This window comes from Pipra filicauda, unplaced genomic scaffold, assembly GCF_003945595.2.
Source record: "Pipra filicauda isolate LSUMZ 115617 unplaced genomic scaffold, ASM394559v2 scaffold562_size295421_pilon, whole genome shotgun sequence".
Lineage (NCBI taxonomy): Eukaryota > Metazoa > Chordata > Aves > Passeriformes > Pipridae > Pipra > Pipra filicauda.
Window position 1 is genome coordinate 43,437 of NW_024104712.1, and position 17,834 is coordinate 61,270.

At 61.4% G+C, this 17,834-nt stretch overlaps 1 protein-coding gene across 5 annotated transcripts in view; it reads left to right on the forward strand.

Annotated features, from left to right (window-relative positions):
- The first annotated feature begins 1,144 nt into the window (after positions 1 to 1,144).
- ABCA2 (ATP binding cassette subfamily A member 2) overlaps positions 1,145 to 17,834 on the forward strand; it is a 34,876-nt gene continuing 18,186 nt past the window's right edge. For 2 of the 5 annotated variants that reach the window (XM_027720389.2, XM_027720392.2), the window contains exons 1-17: positions 1,145 to 1,468; positions 8,755 to 8,848; positions 9,712 to 9,714; positions 11,138 to 11,249; positions 11,682 to 11,848; positions 12,051 to 12,178; positions 12,395 to 12,499; positions 12,952 to 13,137; positions 13,219 to 13,437; positions 14,047 to 14,381; positions 14,628 to 14,787; positions 15,015 to 15,143; positions 15,417 to 15,584; positions 16,319 to 16,415; positions 16,813 to 16,986; positions 17,067 to 17,169; positions 17,711 to 17,825. In XM_027720389.2, coding sequence (XP_027576190.1) covers positions 1,403 to 1,468; positions 8,755 to 8,848; positions 9,712 to 9,714; positions 11,138 to 11,249; positions 11,682 to 11,848; positions 12,051 to 12,178; positions 12,395 to 12,499; positions 12,952 to 13,137; positions 13,219 to 13,437; positions 14,047 to 14,381; positions 14,628 to 14,787; positions 15,015 to 15,143; positions 15,417 to 15,584; positions 16,319 to 16,415; positions 16,813 to 16,986; positions 17,067 to 17,169; positions 17,711 to 17,825 — 2,361 coding nt within the window. In that variant the 5' untranslated portion in view covers positions 1,145 to 1,402. The remainder of the gene's footprint in view (positions 1,469 to 8,754; positions 8,849 to 9,711; positions 9,715 to 11,137; positions 11,250 to 11,681; positions 11,849 to 12,050; positions 12,179 to 12,394; positions 12,500 to 12,951; positions 13,138 to 13,218; positions 13,438 to 14,046; positions 14,382 to 14,627; positions 14,788 to 15,014; positions 15,144 to 15,416; positions 15,585 to 16,318; positions 16,416 to 16,812; positions 16,987 to 17,066; positions 17,170 to 17,710; positions 17,826 to 17,834) is intronic. The other 3 variants (XM_027720390.2, XM_027720391.2, XM_027720393.2) reach the window with 3 other exon arrangements.

The window sequence follows — 17,834 nt, forward strand, 5'->3', positions numbered from 1 at the left end:
CTTTCCCAGGGACCCAGCAAAAGCCCAGCTCCTCTCGATTCTGGGCAGCTCTGCCCATACCCCTGCCTGCACACCCAGCAATCCTCCCAAACTAGCCACTCTCCCCAGGGCACAGAGCTGGGTGCACGATGCCTCTTCACCACTGCATCCCTTATCCTCCCGCGCCTCAGCACAGTGTTTCACCCAGAAGTTTGGGGAATAATGGCACTTTGTGTTGGACAAGGGGAGCTTTTGTTAGAGCCGTTCAGCTGCCGAAGGGCCTTCCCTGAGTACAGGGCACCCTTTGCAGCACCACTGGGTCTGCAGCAGCCAGAGGGGGATTCATCACTCCCAGCTGAACTTGGCTGGAAAAAGAGATGGTCACGGAGAGTTAGAGGGAAGGAGACAGGAGAGGGAGAGGAGGCTGCAGAGAGCAGGAAGAGGGAGGGACAGGTGGGAAATGGAGAGAACCAGAGTGATGGGAAGAGAGAGGAAAAGAAGGATGGAGGGATGGATGGAAGCAAGGACGGATGGAAGGGAGAGAAGATAGGAGGGAGAAAAAGAAGGAAGGAAGAAAGGATAGAAGTAAGGGTGGATGGGAGGACAGATGGATGGGAAGAAGCATAGATGGGAGGAAGCATGGATTAATGGAAGGAAAAAAGGGTGGATGGAAGGATAGATGCAAGTAAGGGTGGATGGGAGGAAGGAGGAGAGCTAGCCTGGCTCAGTGTTTATTGCTGCTGAGAGCATCCTTTCCAGCCCCGGGGTTAGAGCTGACAGTGGACAGCTGTGGCAGCAGGTTGGTCTCTCCAAAAACACCTGTGGATGCTCCAGCATATGCCCGTGGGAGGGGTCAGGCAGGAGCAGGGGCAGCAGTGGCACCCTGGACGCAGACCCCGCAGCCACGGGCCAGTCCGTCCTGTCCTGGGGAACACGAGGGGCAGAGGCGCGGGGGTAACCTGTGTCTGGCTGCAGGGAGTGGGTGCGGCTCGGGGGCACCGAGGGTTTCCCGGCATCTAGTGCAGCAGCCCCCCCTCCGGACCGGCCGCACGGGGGCCCCAGATGCCGGTGGGAGCCGGGCCCGCCCATGCAGCGGGGATCCCCTGGGGCCGGTCCGGCTGTGCCGCCGCGGTGCGGGCGGAGCGGGTGGGCCCGGCGGTGCCTTTAAGGGGCGGCCGCCGAGGGCTGGGGGCGGTGTTGGTGCTGCGCAGGGCTGGGCAGGGCGCGACGCGGTGAGGCCGAGGCCGAGGCCGGAGACGGAGCTGGAGCTGAGGCCGGGGCCGGGGCCGGGGCCGGGGCCGGGGCCGTTCCGCTCCCTCGCAGCCCGCGGCGGGCAGAGGCGGCGGCTGGGCGGGGATGGCGGTGGGCAGCGGGTGACGCGGAGCCGAGCGCGGCGCAGCCCTGCGGCGGGGCCGGCCTGGCCATGGGGTTCCTGCATCAGCTCCATCTCCTGCTCTGGAAGAACGTGACGCTGAAGCGGCGCAGCCCGGTGAGCGGGAGCGGGGGCGGGGGCCCGGGGGCCCTGCAGCCCCGCGGGGCGAGGTCGGGCCCCCCGCGGGGGTGGTGCCGGGGGCTCCCCGGGATGTTCCCCCATCCTCTGGCCCTGCGGTGTCCGCTTGCTTGGGGCCGCCCGTGCACGAATCCCCGGAACGTCAGGAGCGCCCCGGCGGCCGCCACCACGGCCTCGGGCCCGGCGCGCCCCCCGTGCGGCCACAACAGTTGGGGTTCTCCCGCCCCGCTCCCATCCCATGTCCGTGGAACCCCCCGGGCCCAGGGCCGGCAGGAGCCCGAGGCCGGATGTCGCCTCCCCTCCCCGAGTGGGATCACTCCCTTTCATTCATCCCCGCTACCTGCCGCCTATAAATAGGTTCCCAACCCATATGTGGGTCGGAGCCGCCTCTCTTCCGTGGGCTGGAGAAGAGCTGCGCGTCGTAGGGCTGGGGGTCGGAGGACTGGTATGTGTCTTCCCCAGGGGGGTCGAAGGGGCGAGGTGGCACCAGCCGTGCTGGGGCCGCGGGGTCACGCTGCCGGCCCCCCGAGGCAGGGCCAGGGGTCCGGTCAGGGTGTGGGTCCGCGGCCCGAGGGAGCCAGTTATTTTTAGCAGGTGGGGGAAGGGAGCAAGCTGCTGCTTCCAGGCTGGCATCGCTCTCCTCTTCCCCTACTAAATATCCCGCAGGCCCAATCCTGATCTTCCTCACTGGCAGCCTCCAGCAGCAGACTCCCTGTGTCCCGATGGCTGAAGCACTAGAGACCCTCGGGACAGGAGCAAGGCCGGGCCTGGTGCTGCAGGCAGGTTCCCCTGCACGGGCAGCCTCGGTGCCCCCAAAATGCATGACGGGGGGATGATGCTCTTTGGCTGAGTCATTGCCTCTCACCCTGAGTAGAGCTGCTTGGCCTCATTGGGAGGCTGCCCCAGACCCCTGCCCTCGAGGGCAAGCAGGCTGGCACAGCTAGGCTATGGTATGTGCTGGCTAACCCAGTCCTGGCTGCCATGTCCATTGGGTTACAGACTGGGGGTGCACACAGCTTTTAGGGACCTATATGTCTGTGACCCTCCCCAGTCCTGTGGGCAGCATAGAGGTGCAGCACAGGAGGCTGTGGTTGGAGGATGAGGAGCCCAGGCCCCGTCACCTCCATGTGCATGGACCATCACTGCCACTGCTGCAGACAGGGTGGCAGGGTAAGGAGGCATGTGGATGGGGCATGCAGGGGACCAGCCGTGTGCCAGGGTGAGAGATGGTCCCAGTGCTGCAGGTGCTGATGAATGGATTTGGTGCAGCTCCTGGGACAACCGTGTCCTGTGCATGTCACCTCTTTCCTTGTGCTCCTGCTGCATGCAAGTCCCACAGTCACTTGGTGTCCCTGGACTGTGCAGAGGCCCTCATCCTGCCCATTCCCAGGGGAGCTCTGCCCTCTCCCAGCATCCCTGAGCCGAGCTGTCGGCGCTGGGTGGCCAAGGCAGAGCCAGGCCCTGTGCCAGAGCTTGGGAGTGGCTGCGCCTGGCGCTCGGCAGCAGGTTCCCCAGCGCAAGTCTACCCTGGCACCGGCCAGAGAAGGATGTTTCACTGAGAGAAAACAGCTCTGTATTCCTCTAGGGTGATCCCAGTGGCTGGGGGGTTGGAGAAGGGAAGGGGGAATGCATGAGCCCCCTCTCTTGCTGGGAGTTCACCCCAGCAGTGTGGAGTTGGGGGTCACTGGACTTCTTCCAGCCTCACAGAGGGAACATGCTGTGTGCCAGCAGCTGCCCTCTGGCACAACCTGGTGCTGCTGAGGGGTCGGTGCCTCGCCACCATGCGCTTCGCTCCCGGCAGCATGCAGAGCAGTGGCTGTGGTCCTGTGGGCTGGGGTGGGAAGCAGAGACGCCATGTTTGGCTGAGGGCTCTGGGCTGGGATTCGAGAGCTGGGGCAGTTCCCTGCACTGCCTATGAGTACTGGTGGCCGGGAGAGTGCCCATCGTCCCAGCACCAGGAGCTGTTCAGGAGCAGGATTGCAGCAAGGTGCAGCCGTGGTTTTGGGACCGACTTTGTTTGCAGGCACTTGACGAAGGCTTGGCCAAGCCACTTGTGGATGCAGTGGCGGTGGGTCCAGGGAGACCTGCAGCATGGCCAGGCACTGTCCTGTGGCACTTCTGTCAGGTCTTGTGCCCAGCCTGTGGGAGATATGGACCATGCCTGGTGTGGCTGAGCTGTTCTGGGTGATGCTCTGGGATTTGGCCCTGATTTTGCTCTTCCCAGAGCAGAAATTCAGGCAGGAGCCTCTGGGGTGATGGAGGTCTGAGCAGAACAGTATCAGTGGCTCTGGAGTGCTAATGGCAGCCCTGGCGAGTGCCGGCTATGCCTTGGTTCTGCTGGGATGGGAATGTGTTCAGGGGTGGGCTCTCCTATGACTTTGGTATCTGGATATAAAATGACCAGGTACTCTCTCAAAAGTCACCAGAGGCACAGTTCAGGATGTTCATGTACCTATCCTCTGCCTGCTCTCTGTGCCCATGCAGTTGGGATGGGCAGGCAGCCACAGCTGGAGCTCCCAGTGATGGTAGCGTGCTGCCGGGTTTGTTGCTGGGTTGGCTGCGGGTTTGCTTGGCCCTGGGGAAGCATTGGCGGGAGGGGGGGTCTTCGGAGGAATGGTGAGCAGGAGCTGAGGCTCTGGGTGCTGCTTCAGTGCTGCAGCACATTGAAGGGGCTCCTCGTGGCATGGGCTGTAGTGTGGGGGGTGTAGCAGTGTGGCTGCTCTGGCCTGGTCAGGGTCTGTGCCTTCTACTCCTTGGCTCAGAGCCAGAAAGCTCCCTCAGCACAGAGGAGCTGGCCTGGCAGATCTGGCCCTTTCCCTGGCTCTTGGTAGCAGAGCTGGGCAGGTGGGGGGATATTGATGCCTCCAGAAAAAGAAAGGCTGAAACTTGGAGTGCTGGAGGGCTGTAACAGTGCCTCTGCTGGGGCACAGCATCCCTAGGGGACAGTACACCCCATGCCTGTGGCACTGCCAGCTCCTGCTGTTGGGGCTGGGAGGGGGCTGGTGCCGGATCCTGCAGCAGGAATCGGTTGGGCGCTACCCCACTCTGGGTGCTCCTTGGCTCCTCACTGTTTGCAGTGGATGCGGGGAGGGGAAACGCAGGTTTGGCAGGGGCATGTCATCCCTATCAGTCCCTGCTGGCTGGGCAGATGGGGGACACCTGTTGCAGAAGCACCTTCCTCTGCATTGTGACTGCTGACACGATGCTGTGCTTGGGCCAGGCATCTTGTGCCCTCTGGAGCGTAGCCATGTCCCAGTGCCATGTGTCCCCCTCAGCCCAGCACACTGGTGCCCAGCTGACGTGGTGGGGAGAGCCATGGTGGGTATTCCCTGGGCTCCCATCTCAGGAGAGGTGTTGGCAAACACCAGCAGGGATTTCCTCCTCCTCCAGCCTCCCCAAGGCAGGACCCCAGGCTGCTGTTCCAAGGCCGCCAGCAGGATGTGAGGGGTGGGGATGTGCCCATGCTGCAGTCAGGGGCTAGTGGGACAGGAGGTGACGGACACAACTGGCAGTGACTAAAGGGGTGAAAGGTGAGAGCTTCCAGGCCTTGGCAGGAGGGGAGTTGGCAGCCCCTGGGCCTGCCCTTGTCTGTCTCTATGGGGCAGGGTACCTCAGGGAGCCCTTTTGGGTCCACAGCTGGGTGGTGACCATCAGTGGGTGTCCACGGTCAGGTCCTCCATGGAATTAGGGAGCTTGGCATAGCCTCATGGGTCTGCCTGGCCAGGGGGCCCGGCTGGCCCCCCCCTCCAGTGCTGATCTCCCGGTGACCATGTCTGCTTCCTGGCTGTGGGCAAAAGTGGACATTTAATGGTGATTAAAGTCTGGAGCCATCAAAAAGTTTAATATATTTCTTCTGCCAGCCTTAAAATGCTGTTGGAAAAGCTGGATCCTGCAGGAGCTGAGCCCCATCCCTTGGGGTTCCTGGGGTCCGGCATTACCAGCAGCATTGGCATGGGCAGAGAGGCTGGCAGGGAGCAGGCAGCAGCTCCTTCCTCCTGGGAGACGTGCAGGCAGACTCTACCCTGGCAGACCTCTGTCCTCTGGTGGGTACGTGTGGGGTTTTTGTATGCTGAGCTTACCCTAGGCTGTGTGTGGTGCTGCTTCACCTCTGTCGGGGCTGATAATCCCCTCGCAGGTGCCAGGCTACGGGAGAGGGGGGCTGGCATGGCAGGTTTGGGGTCCAGGGGTGTTGCTGGAGTTGCCAGCGTGAGGGTCTTAGGGTGGGGCTGCCCAGCACCTGGGTGCCCCTCTGCCGTGCCATGCTAGCTGGAGGCCGTGCCTGTGGGCTTCAGGCATTGCTGGGAGAGGGCAGAAGGGAATTGAGCAGACTTTGGGGTGGCGGTGATGGACGCGGAGAGCTGTCTCTGCCTGGCCTGGCTGTCCCCACAAGGATTGCCAGTGGGATATGAGTGCTGCCACATCCTGGGGACATTGGTGGAGTTGTGCAGTTTTCCATGACCCAGCACCCATGTCCATGCTGACCCTGGCTCCAGCACATATCTCAGCTGCCCCGGTGCTGGCTGGAGGGTGGGCATGGTGGCACCGCTGCGTGAGGCCGGGCTGTTTGCTCTCCCACTGTCCTGTGGTGCTTGTCTGGCCTTTTGACCTGGCTGTGTGGGAGCTGTGTATCCTGACGGGCACCACTGCCTCTTCCTCAGCCTCCTTGCAGCCCCTCACTCCCATCTGACGGCATGGCAGAGGATGAGTCCAGGTGTTGAACTGCTGTCCTGGTGCTCAGGGAGAGATGTGTTCCCCTGCCAGGGGCCAGTACCCTGCTGTGGCATCCACCCAGCTCTACCTCCCTGCCAGGGGCAGGGCTGAACACGGGGCCCAGCAAGCACAGGTTGTCCTACCGTCCCTAGGGTGGCAGGTGGACACCCAGCACTTGTGCAAACCCAGACAGCACCTACAGCCTCGTCCTGCTCACATCCAAGCAGACTGAGGTGAACATGTGCCAGGGGAGATGGATGGGGTGAATGCCACCACTCAGGAGTTGCCCATGGCCACTCTCACCTGGGCACAAGGACCCCTGGGACCAGTGTCCTATCCTGGGTCCTGCACCTACACCAGGGGATAGATGGGAGGGCAAGGTACATTGGTTGGTGCAGGGTATGGCCAGCTACTGGCAGGTACTGGCCTCTCTCATCTCCCTAGCCCTACCTGCTGGGAAGCATTTTCTTCCCAGCTGCCTGCATCCTGGCCTCTCCCCGCGTCCTCGCTTCCTCACACAATCCCAAAATGTCCCCCAGGGTCCTGCGCCTGCAGACAGGGACCCCATTGTCCCCAGGCTGTGCTGGTGCTGAGTGTCCCTGCTGAGTGCCTCTCTGGGGGGCTGAGGCTCCCTTGGGGCCCTGCTGTGTGCTGGTGCCTCTGCCGCACTGTGGGTGTGGGGCAGCCCTGGCTTTACCACCCTTGGGAAGCCCCCATTGGGGCAGCCCTGGGGACCAGGGGGTAGGATCAGTCCCAGAGGTGCTGGCTGGGGAGCGCCCCTCTTCTACCTTGTCAGCCTGTTGCCTTGTCACTCTGGGTGCTAAAGGTGGGGGACAGCCTGCCCTGGCACTGGTGTATGTGGCAGTGCAGGAGGGGATGGGGACAAGGGACGTCTCTGGGGATGGAGATGAGCAAAAGGTCAATGACCCCCATCAAAAAAATAAGTAACAACAAGCAGGTTCCTGCTGCTGCCACCAAGGACAGTCCTCATGGGAGCCTGGTACAGCCCAGCATGGGTGTGGGGGGATGGTTCCCCTGGTGCCTGGGCACAGAGGCCCCATTGTGTGCCTGGTAAACAGGCAGGGGGTGGGGGCAGGCAGCCAGGAGGACAGAGCAGGGGCCACGGGACAGCAGTGTGGGTCCCCTGCTACCCCACCTCGTACAGAAACAGTGATGCCAGGGACTGTCCCTGGGACTGGTGGTACCAGAAAGATGGGAATCCCCTGGCACTGCTCCTGGGGCATTCTCCATCCCCTCCAGCCCTTCTTCCTCTGGTCTCTGCCTCCCCAAAATCAGGAGCTCTGGGGTGGTGAGGGCAGCATGGGGTGGACATCATGCTCATCCTACAGCAGCAGCACTGTGGCCATGTGCCAGCAGGGACCCAGGTGTGGGTGTCCCTCTGCTCACCACTGATTGGGGCTACTCTGACTTTCTTGACAGAATGTTGGCAGCCCCGGGGTGAGCCAGGTGGCACTGGAGATAGAAGGGCTTTGACCCTGGCACATGTTGCCAGCTACATCCTTCCAGGCAGCTCCTGCCATGTTAAAGCCCACTCTGCCCACCTCGTTGGCTAGCCCCTTGGCAGTGGGTTACTGGTGGGAGCCTGATGGAGGTGTGGGTGCTGTGGGGAGCACCTTCCTGGCAGTGCAGCTGGGCCCTGCCTTGCCCTGCCCATGGTGGCAGCAGGTTTCAGGGTCTCAGTGCCTGCCTTGGGTCTGATCTGGCCCTGGAGCAAGGGGAAGTTGGCTCACCTCACACTATTTCTCAATTTCCCCACCTACAGTAAATCCCCCACACTGGGCAGCAGGGCCGTGACGCATCCGAGCGCTCCTGGTGCAAAGTGGCAGCAGCTGCACTGGCAGCATGCCCGGTGCCCACTCCTGCTGGCTGAAGGCTCTGATGCCCATCCCCAGGGCCTCTGGGCACAGAGCCCAGTCTGGGCTTCCTGAGCCACTGTGGCCAGGGATTCCTGGGGATCTGCTGTTATTTACCTTATGCCGCCAGTGGAAATCCTGTGCAGCTGGAGCCTTTTATGGGGGTGCCAAAGCACACCACTTGCACCTGGAGCTGGTGCCAAGGCCTGGCTGAACTGGAGGTCTACCCCCTGCTAGGACTCATGTATGGGACCTGGTGGGACTCAGGGGTGGCACAAATGGCAGGGGGACATGAGATGTCAGACAGCTCCAGGCTGTGAGGGCACAGGCTGTTCAGGACTTGGGGTCATGTCTGTGGGCAGCCTCAGCTGTGGTGGCCCGTCGAGGCTGGGCTCAAGCCCTGGCACCCTGTTTGCACTGCTGGAGGAGGGATCCGTCCTGTCTGTGCACCCTCCCATGTCCTGCAGTGCCCCGGGCAGGTTGCAGGCAGGAGATTGTAGGGTGCCCAGGAACCTGTTTGCTTCTGGCTGAGCTGTGACGGTGCCACCAGCCGTCTGCAATATTTGGGCACAGTGCCACACTGCACCAGGATACGGGGACCCCTGTCCTGCCCACCCTCCTCCCTGGCAGCTGAGTTCTGTCCCTAAGTGTCATGATCCCTCTGCTCTGTGTCATCCCCAGTGGGTGCTGGCCTTTGAGATCTTCATCCCCCTGGTGCTCTTCTTCATCCTCCTGGGGCTGCGGCAGAAGAAGCCAACCATCCCTGTGAAGGAAGGTGAGTGCCAGTGAGGCGGTGCCTGGGGTACTCCTACACTTGAGGGCACCCTGATGCTCTGGGGAGGTGCTCCAGTCCCCTTGTGACAGCCTGGAGATTGGGGGAGGACCCAGAGAGGCCTTTTGAGGGACATAGCACTGGGCAGGGGCTGCAGCCAAGAGCTGGTAGGGCAGACATGGCAGGTGGATCTGTCCCAGCCTGGGGGACTCCCCTGGGAGTGGCAGCACCAACCAGCCTGTGGCTGCCATTGGCAGGAAAGTTTTGTGGGAGGAAGGGTGACCTGGACAGTGCTGGGACAGCCAGGTATTTGAGGAGCAGCCAGAGTTGCTCCTGGAAGGACTCCCTAGCAGCAGGGAAAATGTCCCACGGGAAGCCCTGTGCCTGGGGAGCTCAGGGGCCTGGCAAGGTGACACACTGATGAGACTGGAGGTGGGGACTCCTGGAAAAGTCCAGCCAGAGCTCTGGCCAGGGCACTGGACTCCACTGCCCTCAGGCTGTGCTGCTGGGAGGAGGTGGCAGAGCGGAGCTGCCAGCTCTCCAGGGCCCATGGGATGCCTACCTTATTGAGTGCCCTGGCACAGGTGGCACAGCAGGGCCAGGGGAGATGCTGGGTGCTGGAGGTGACCCCACATAATGATGGTTCAAGCCTGTGTTTCAGCATGTCCCAGCGAGGGAGAGCCCAGCTGCCAGTGCGGTCCGGCTGCAGCGGGCACTGCCCGGGTTCCTGTCCCAGCGCTGACATGCGCTCTGTGTTTTGTGGTTTTTTGGTTTGATTTTTTCATTCTTTTTTGCTCATGTTTTCTTTTTCTTTCCCGCCATCTCCCCTGCCCGCCTGCCCTTCATGCCTCTACTGCATGCGCCAGTCTGTAAGTTGGTGGGGTGGGTGGACGCCTCCCCCCCTTCCCTTGCCTGTGCCGGCTTTGTAGTCTGGGGAGAAAGAGCCTGATTTAGATCAAGTCACTCTGGCCTAATTCACACCTCTGTAACCCTCTTGCCTTCCTCTGCAGCTGGTGAAGATGAGCTTGGGCAGCACAGCATGGCCCCTGCCTGCTCCTCCCTGGGGGCTGACCAGTTGTGGTGGTGCCCCCCCTGTGTGGATGGTGCTGGGTTCCCCAGGTGCTGGTGCCACTGGTGGCCATGTCCTCAGCCTCCTGGGCTGCAGAGGGCTCTCCAGGCCAGGTGGAGGCTTGTCCTACCCCTTCTCACCTCCTTACTGGGTGCTGTCACCCCTGTTAACACCTAGTCTTGCCGGATCACCAAAGGGCTTGGGGTGGCTCCCACCCCAGCACCACCACTAGGTCCCCGTCTTGGCCCCTTGTGGGTGGGACAAGCTGGGATGTGGCACTTCTAGGAGCCTGGAGGCCTGCAAGATGCCACCCATGCACTGACTTTGTCACCAAACCGTGGCATGGCCACCAGTGTGGGTCCCACTACCCTAGCAGGCTGCTGGCCTGTCCCATGCTGCGCCTGTCCGTGCCCTGGGCTGTCCCTTGTCCCTGCCAGAAGCCCATCTTCACCAGCCCCTGCCCATCATGGTTGTGCTAACAGCACTGACCCACCTCTAACCAAAGGGCCACCAGCTGGGGTGGTGAGAGCGGGGTCCCTGCTTGGCACTGCCTGATGATGACCTCTGGTCCCCTCGTTGGGCAGGGCTGTTCTGGGCTTGCCCTCCCCCGGGGGAGGACATGGGAAGGTCCCAGTAGGGACAATGGCTCCGTGCCAGTGGAGGGGGGAAGGTTTGCCTGCCCCTTGCTGCTCCTTGTTTCTTCCATCTTCCCCCTGCATGTCTCCATTTCCACCCACCTCTAGCCACCACACGTCAGGGCAGCCGGACTGGGGGGAGGCTGCGGGCTCTGGGAGCTGCAGGTGACAACTCTATTTTCCCTGTTGTATTCTTCCTCACCTTCCTCTGGAGATCTGCCAGTGCCTCTGAGGTTACTAACAGGAAGGGCCGGGAGCCTGGAGGAGGTTGGTGGCCATCCTGGGGGCAAACAGCAGAAGTTGGCATTGTCCTAGGGCTTGAGGGACCCATCACCCAGGGCAGACTGGGTGGGAGCAAGAGGGCTGGAGCCAGGTTGGTAGGAGCTGCCTGCAGCCCCACAGGACAGCCCTGGTAGAGAAGCTACCGACTTCTGACCATGGCCGCCAGCCTCCCGGGGACTCGCAGACCCTGGCGCGTGCTTCTCTGAACCAAGTGTCTGTTTCTCTGGTGACCCCCTCCCCCTCCCTGCCTCTCCTCCCCCGACTCGCACCTTCCCTTGGACTCTTCTGCTCTCTTGCTGGCTCCAGCTTTCTACACGGCGGCCCCACTCACCTCGGCCGGGATCCTGCCCGTCATGCAGTCCCTGTGCCCTGATGGCCAGCGTGATGAGTTTGGCTTCCTGCAGTACTCCAACTCCACGTGAGTCCTGCTCTTGCCATGTGCTTCCCATCCCACCCTGCACACTACCGCATGCTCTTGCACATAGCCTGCCCCTTCCCATGTTGACGCTGCAGCCCTGGGGGTGAGGCACAAGCTGGTGTCCCCCAAAGTGCTTGGGTGCGGACCACCATGTCCGTGGGGTGAAGGGAACACCTCAGCCCATTCCACTGCTGGTTCCTGAGTGCTCTGTGCTGGGAGGAGGATGGAGGTGGCCCCTGTGGACACCTCAAGGCATTGGGACTCTACTATGCTCTAGCACACTGGATTCAGTGTGCAGGCAAGGGCAGCGGTGCCCCATTTCAAGCACCACTGCTGCCCCCTTCCCCTGAGGGGCTCATCCCCCCCCGAGCTCTGGGGAAGGTGTCTCCATCCCTCTGTCCCTAAAGCCAGGGCGGTGCTGGGCTCTTGCAGGGTGACGCAGCTCCTGGAGCACCTCAGCGAGGCAGTAGAGCAAAGCAGCCTCTTTGACCCACGGCACCCGGGGCTGGAGGAGGAGCTGGAGTCACTGCGCCGGCACCTAGAGGCCCTCAGCAGCTCTGAGCCCAGCTCCATGGAGACCCACTTCAGCAGCCAAACAGGTGGGCTGTGCCCTGCCTACCCCTGCTGCCTGTGCGGGCAGGGACAGAGGTGCCAATCTGCCTGGCATCCAGCGATGTGATGGTGTGTGGCAGTGTCCTGCCACTGTCCTGCATCACTGTGTTGGGCAGGGCCAGCTGTGGTGCCACGCCGTGTCCCTGATGCTTGTGGGCTGCTCTGACCCCCTCCCCTGCTCCTTCCCAGGGTCCGGTTTCACACTGGCATGGGCAGCCAAGGACCAGGGCGAGCTGCAGCGCTTCCTGATGCAGAACATGTCCCTCCCCAACAGCACAACCGAGCTGCTCTTGGGCTCCAGCATTGACCTGCAGGAGGTGGGTGACTGCCAGGCTTTGCAGAAGTCTGTGCTGCCTCATGCATGGCATATCCTGGCCCAGACTGAGCCCCGACCATCAGACCCATGGGATGGTGGCCAGTAGGCACCCAGCTGGGATTTATCCTGCCCTGCTACCCTGTGCCAGGGCCTTGCTGGGCAAGCGGGTGCCCCTGCTCCCAGCACACCTGGCAGCCCCACTCCCATCCTGGTGCAGGTGTACCGCCTGTTTTTTGGTTCCTTTCCTTTGGTACCTGATGAGACCCATGAGCGAGACCTGCGGGATGGATTTGGCCCCGGCGAGAAGATGACGTGGCTGGAGGTGAGGAGTGGTGCTGCATGCAGGGAACATGGTAAGGCAGAGCCCATCCTCTTGTCCCATCCACATCCCACCACAGAGAGATCTGGGGATATCTGTCCCAGTAGAGGGGCTGCGATGGGACCTTGTCAGGGGGCAGAGCAGGAGCGGGGATGATTGGGGTTCATCCCAGTGCTGCCACCAGTTCCCTCAGTGCTACGAGGCACAACAGTGCCTGTGCCTAGGTTTACCATTGCGGTGGGGGATGGCACTGCCTGAGCACTGGCTGTGGAGGGAGCAAGGGGAGATTGTTCCCTCCGTGCGGCTGAGGTGCAGGGAACCCCTGCACTTTGCATCTGCACATCCTTTTTCTTCCCCTCCCTATGGAGACCATGGGTGCTGTGGGGCTGTTCACGTATGCTTGGGGACTTAGGGAGCCCCCACCCCACCAGCCATCCCTGTTCTTCCTCTTGCAGAAGAGCCTCCCCAGTGGCTGGAGGAGCCTGCGGGAAGGGCTGGTTCACAGGGCGCTGCGGGACCCCGTGGCAGCCTCACGCCGGCCGGCACTGCTCCGCATGCTCTCCCAGGCCCTGGGCCTCGCCAGCGCCGCCATGGCACCCACCGCCTCTGACAGCCCCCAGGCCTTCATCACTGAGATGGAGGTGAGCACCCCGTGGGGCAAGCTGGGCTGCTCTGCCAGGGCAGGCACTGCAGCACTGTTCCCACAACTTCCTGCCCTGTAGGGTGTCCTCTTCACTGGGCCAGTGCTGGAGCAGCTGACATGTGAGCAGAGCCCGGGGGGGCTGCGCCGCCTCTTGCGCGTGACCCCTGGGCAGCAGCCACTGCTGGCGGTGTACCGGGCACTGGCCTGCAATGGCAGCCGGGCCACCCGCCAGGAACGCTTTGCCCAGCTGGCCACCGAGCTCCGGGAGCAGCTGGACACCCCCAAGATTGTCAGCAGGGTGAGAGCTGGGCAGGTGGGGTGACCTGGGGGCAGGGATGAGTCCTGGGCAGGGTTTCTACTCACCCGGGGATGTGTTGGGGCAGAGGACTCTGTTACATGGCCTGGCCTCTCCTGGTCACCCCTTTGCATGACACAGGCACTCGCCAGCCGGCTCCATGGTAGGACCCCAGATGATTCCTCCTCTAGCACCCACTTGGATACTGCCTGTCGGGTGGGGCTGCGTGTCCCCAGCGTCCTTCAAGGTGTCCCTGCAGGCTTCTCTACCCAGGACTGGCAATGCCCTTGGTGGCACAATTCAAGGCTGTCTCTGAGGTTCTCCTTCTAGTCCCACCCAAGTCTGATGCATCCTTTGCAGTCACAGAGGGCCACCTTCCTGTCTTGAGTGACATCTTGTGTCCCTCAATACATCCCTGCCAGCACTTGCCACCACTCCCACTGCCTGATAGCCACGGATGCGCAGTGATGAGTCCAGGGCCCTAGCTGGGCACAGCTCCAACCTTTTAACCAAGAAAGTGGAGTTGCCACTGCTTGGGGTCTCCACTGTTTCCCTCCTGCTTGACCCTGTTGCCCCAACAGTGGGTAACTCCTTGTCCACTCATCCTTGCAGCTGAAACTGGATGAGGTGAACAACACAGCTGCCCAGCACCGACTCCGTGCCCTCCTCGAGGACCTGGTGGAGATGGAGAAGGTTCTCCGGGACATGGACATCCTCTCAGCGCTGGCCAAGCTGCTGCCCAGGGGAGCCTGTTCCAGCAGGGCCCCACCACCCACTGCCAACAGCACCAGCTGGGCTGGCACCAATGCCACGGCTGGCAATGCCACAGCAGAGGAGGAGGAGGGTGCTGAGGGGGGCCCAACTGGCAGTGACAACCCCCAGGGGCAATTCTCGGCGTTCGTGCAGCTCTGGGCCGGGCTACAGCCCATCCTCTGCGGCAACAACCGGTAGGAATGCTGGGGGATGGCTCCAGGCACTCCCTGGTCAGGCCAGGGGTGTCACCGCTTGCTGAGCAGGCAGGATGGATGCTGTACTGCATCCTTGTACTGCAGCCAGGGATGCTTCCTGGGTTAGGCAGCACTGTGCAGGCACAGGAACAAGTGTGAAGTCCCCTCATGGGCAGGAGTGGGAGCTGCTTGCAGTAAGGGGTGCTGAGGCTGGAGCAGAGTGGACAGCTTGAGCCCCCTTTGCAGGACCATAGAGCCTGAGGCGCTGAAGCAGGGCAACATGAGCTCGCTGGGCTTCACCAGTAAGGAGCAGCGGAACTTGGGCCTCCTTGTGCATCTTATGACCAGCAACCCCAAAATCCTGTATGCACCCATGGGCACTGAAGTGGATAAGGTCATCCTGAAGGTGAGTGTGCATAGGCTGGGACCCCCATCCTTCCTCTCCCACCAGTCCTCCTCTGCAGATGCGCTGACTGGCAGGGAAGAGGCTGACTGGCAGACACAGGCAGCCCTGGCCCTTGCTGGGGAAGCAGTGCCTGTGGGAGGTGGGCAGGTACCTCTACGGCCGCTAGCCATCCCAGAGAGCAGGAGGCTCCCACCTCTGCCCGCTGTGTGACCTTCCCCCGACCACAGGCCAATGAGACTTTCGCCTTTGTGGGAAACGTCACCCACTATGCCAAGGCATGGCTGAACATCTCCCCTGAGATCCGAGCCTACTTGGAAGAGGGCAGGCTGCAAAGGCGCATCCGCTGGCTCCAGCAGGTAGGACAGTGTGGTGGGGACCGACCCTGCCTGGGATTTACTGCCCTGCCAGTGGAGAAGGGGGTGTCCTGCTCCCAGCTACCCTGTAGCTTCTTCATGGGGTGCTTCCTGGTACCCACCTTGCTCTTGTGGAGACTAGTCTGGATCCCTGCATAGGGTGCACACTGTGCCCCATCCCCAGGATGAGCTTTGGGTCCTGCGTGTGTCCATGGAGAGGACAGTGACCTGAGAGGTAACGCATAGTCCAGCTTCTCCCTCCCATGTCTGTCTCAGTTCACCGCTGACCTCCACAAGCACCCAGAGATCCTGAATGTCTCTGACAGCGATGTTCTCCACAACTTCCTCAACGGCAACTTCTCCCTACCCAATGCCAGCATCTTGCTCCAGCAGCTGGACACTATTGACAATGCTGCCTGCGGCTGGGTCCGCTTCATGGCCAAGGTGAGGTGGTGCCCACCTGTGGGAATGTAGAACCACCCACAGCTAGGCTCTGTGGGATGAAAAGGGGCAGATCCGCTCAGACCTTAAGAGCATGGGATGGAGCCCATGGGGGCATGGGAGAGATAGTGGCTTCTGAGGTGTCAGGAGATTTGGGGTAGATGTCAAGGGTGGAGGTGCCCATACACTGTTCAGGAGCTGTGGGGTGGCTTAGGGTGGCACATGCTGTACTGTGTGGAGGGTCTGTGTGCTAAACCCATCTTTGGCCTTGGGGTCTTACTGGCCTGCTGGAGTGTGTCCAGGGAAGGGCAACAGAGTCAGGGAAGGGTCTGGAGCACAGGTCTGATGGGGAGCAGCTGATGGAGCTGGGACAGCTCAGCATGGAGAAAAGGAGGCTCAGGGAGAGCTTTATAACTCTCTACCATTACGTGGGAGGAGATTGTAGCCAAATGGGAGTTGGTCTCTTTTCCCAGGTGACAAGTGACAGGACAAGAGGAAACAGCCTCATGCTGTGCCAGGGCAGGTTCACTTTGCATATTATGGAAAATTTCTTCACTGGCAGGGTAGTCAGGCATTGGAACAGGCTGCCCAGGGCAGCGGTACTATCCCTGAGAGTGTTCAAAAAGTATGTGAATTTGGCACGTGGGGACATGGTTTAGTCCTGGTCTTGGCAGTGCTTGTGTTACTGGTTGGACTTGATGATCCCATCTTAGTGATTCTGATTCCCCTCCCACTAGGTCAGCGTGGACATCTTCAAAGGCTTCCCAGATGAGGAGAGCATTGTCAACTACACACTGAACCAGGCCTACCAGGACAACGTCACGGTCTTTGCCAGTATGTCCCTGGGAACCAGCCCCTTTGCAGGGGTCCCTGAAGCCATGTACTTCTCCAGCCATGCCCAGGAGCCATTGGTTTTGGGACGTGGCTCCCTTGATGCATGCGTTGGGTGGGTGAACAGGCTGAACATCTCACAGTGCCCCTCCTCTGCTCCAGGCCGAGCACTGCTATGCAGCACCCTGCTGCTGTCCTGGCTTTCCCACTGCCACTGCCTGCTGTCCACATGCCCTTGCATCTCGTGGGGGTCTTACATCCCGGGGCCATGCCACCCTTCTAATCCGTGGCAGCCCGTATAGTGTCCTTGGTTGGGGCATGCTGAACCCTTCCCCATCCCCGTGGGCTGGCCAATGTGACTGTCCCTTGGTGGACTCCCTGCCTCTCCTGCTGCCTGCAGGTGTCATCTTCCAGACCAACAGGGATGGCTCACTGCCCCCCCACATCATGTACAAGATCCGGCAGAACTCCAGCTTCACAGAGAAGACCAATGAGATCCGACGGGCATACTGGCGGCCTGGCCCCAACACTGGCGGCCGCTTCTACTTCCTCTATGGCTTCGTCTGGATCCAAGGTAAGTGTCAGCACCCTGCCACAGCTGCCCATGTCCCTGGCCCCTGCCCACTCAGTCTGACCTCTCCTCCTCCTCCACAGACATGATGGAGCGCGCTCTCATCAACACATTTGTCGGCCACGACGTGGTGGAGCCTGGCAACTATGTACAGATGTTCCCATACCCGTGTTATACCCGGGACGAGTGAGTAACACCCACCTGCAGGACTTTTCCCCTCCCCCTTTGCAGCCAGGACACTTCAGCTCAGAGAAGGGGACGAGTTTGGGGGCCTGAAAGATTAGTAGTGACATTAGGAGTGATAAGCAACTAGTTAAGCCAGTTCCTTAGACCACCAGGCTCAGGAAGGTGGTGGAAATTAAAGGGATGGCACGTGGGTCTCTTGGTGATTATGGATCACAGTGGTCTGGAGACAGCACCTGGAGAAGTCCCAGAGCCACTAATGCTCCTGGACAGGAGGGTGGAGAGGACCTCATCCACACCAGGGTGGGCAGGGCCCTGGACTGAGCCTGCGGCTGCTACCTGCCCGCCTACCAGCCAGGACAGTGGATTGTCCTGTGGGCTCACTGGAGAAGCTCTTTCAGGGCACTAAGGAGGTGCTGGGCTGGGGACTGGTTGTCCCTGAGCAGTGGGAGAGCCCCTCCATAATCCTGTGGCCCAGGGTCTCCCTGGATCTCTGCAGCACTGCCATGATCCAGCTCTCTCCTCTCTTCCTCTACCTCACCAGCTTCCTCTTTGTCATTGAGCACATGATGCCCCTGTGCATGGTGATCTCCTGGGTCTACTCGGTGGCCATGATGATCCAGCACATTGTGACTGAGAAGGAGCATCGCCTGAAAGAGGTGGGGATG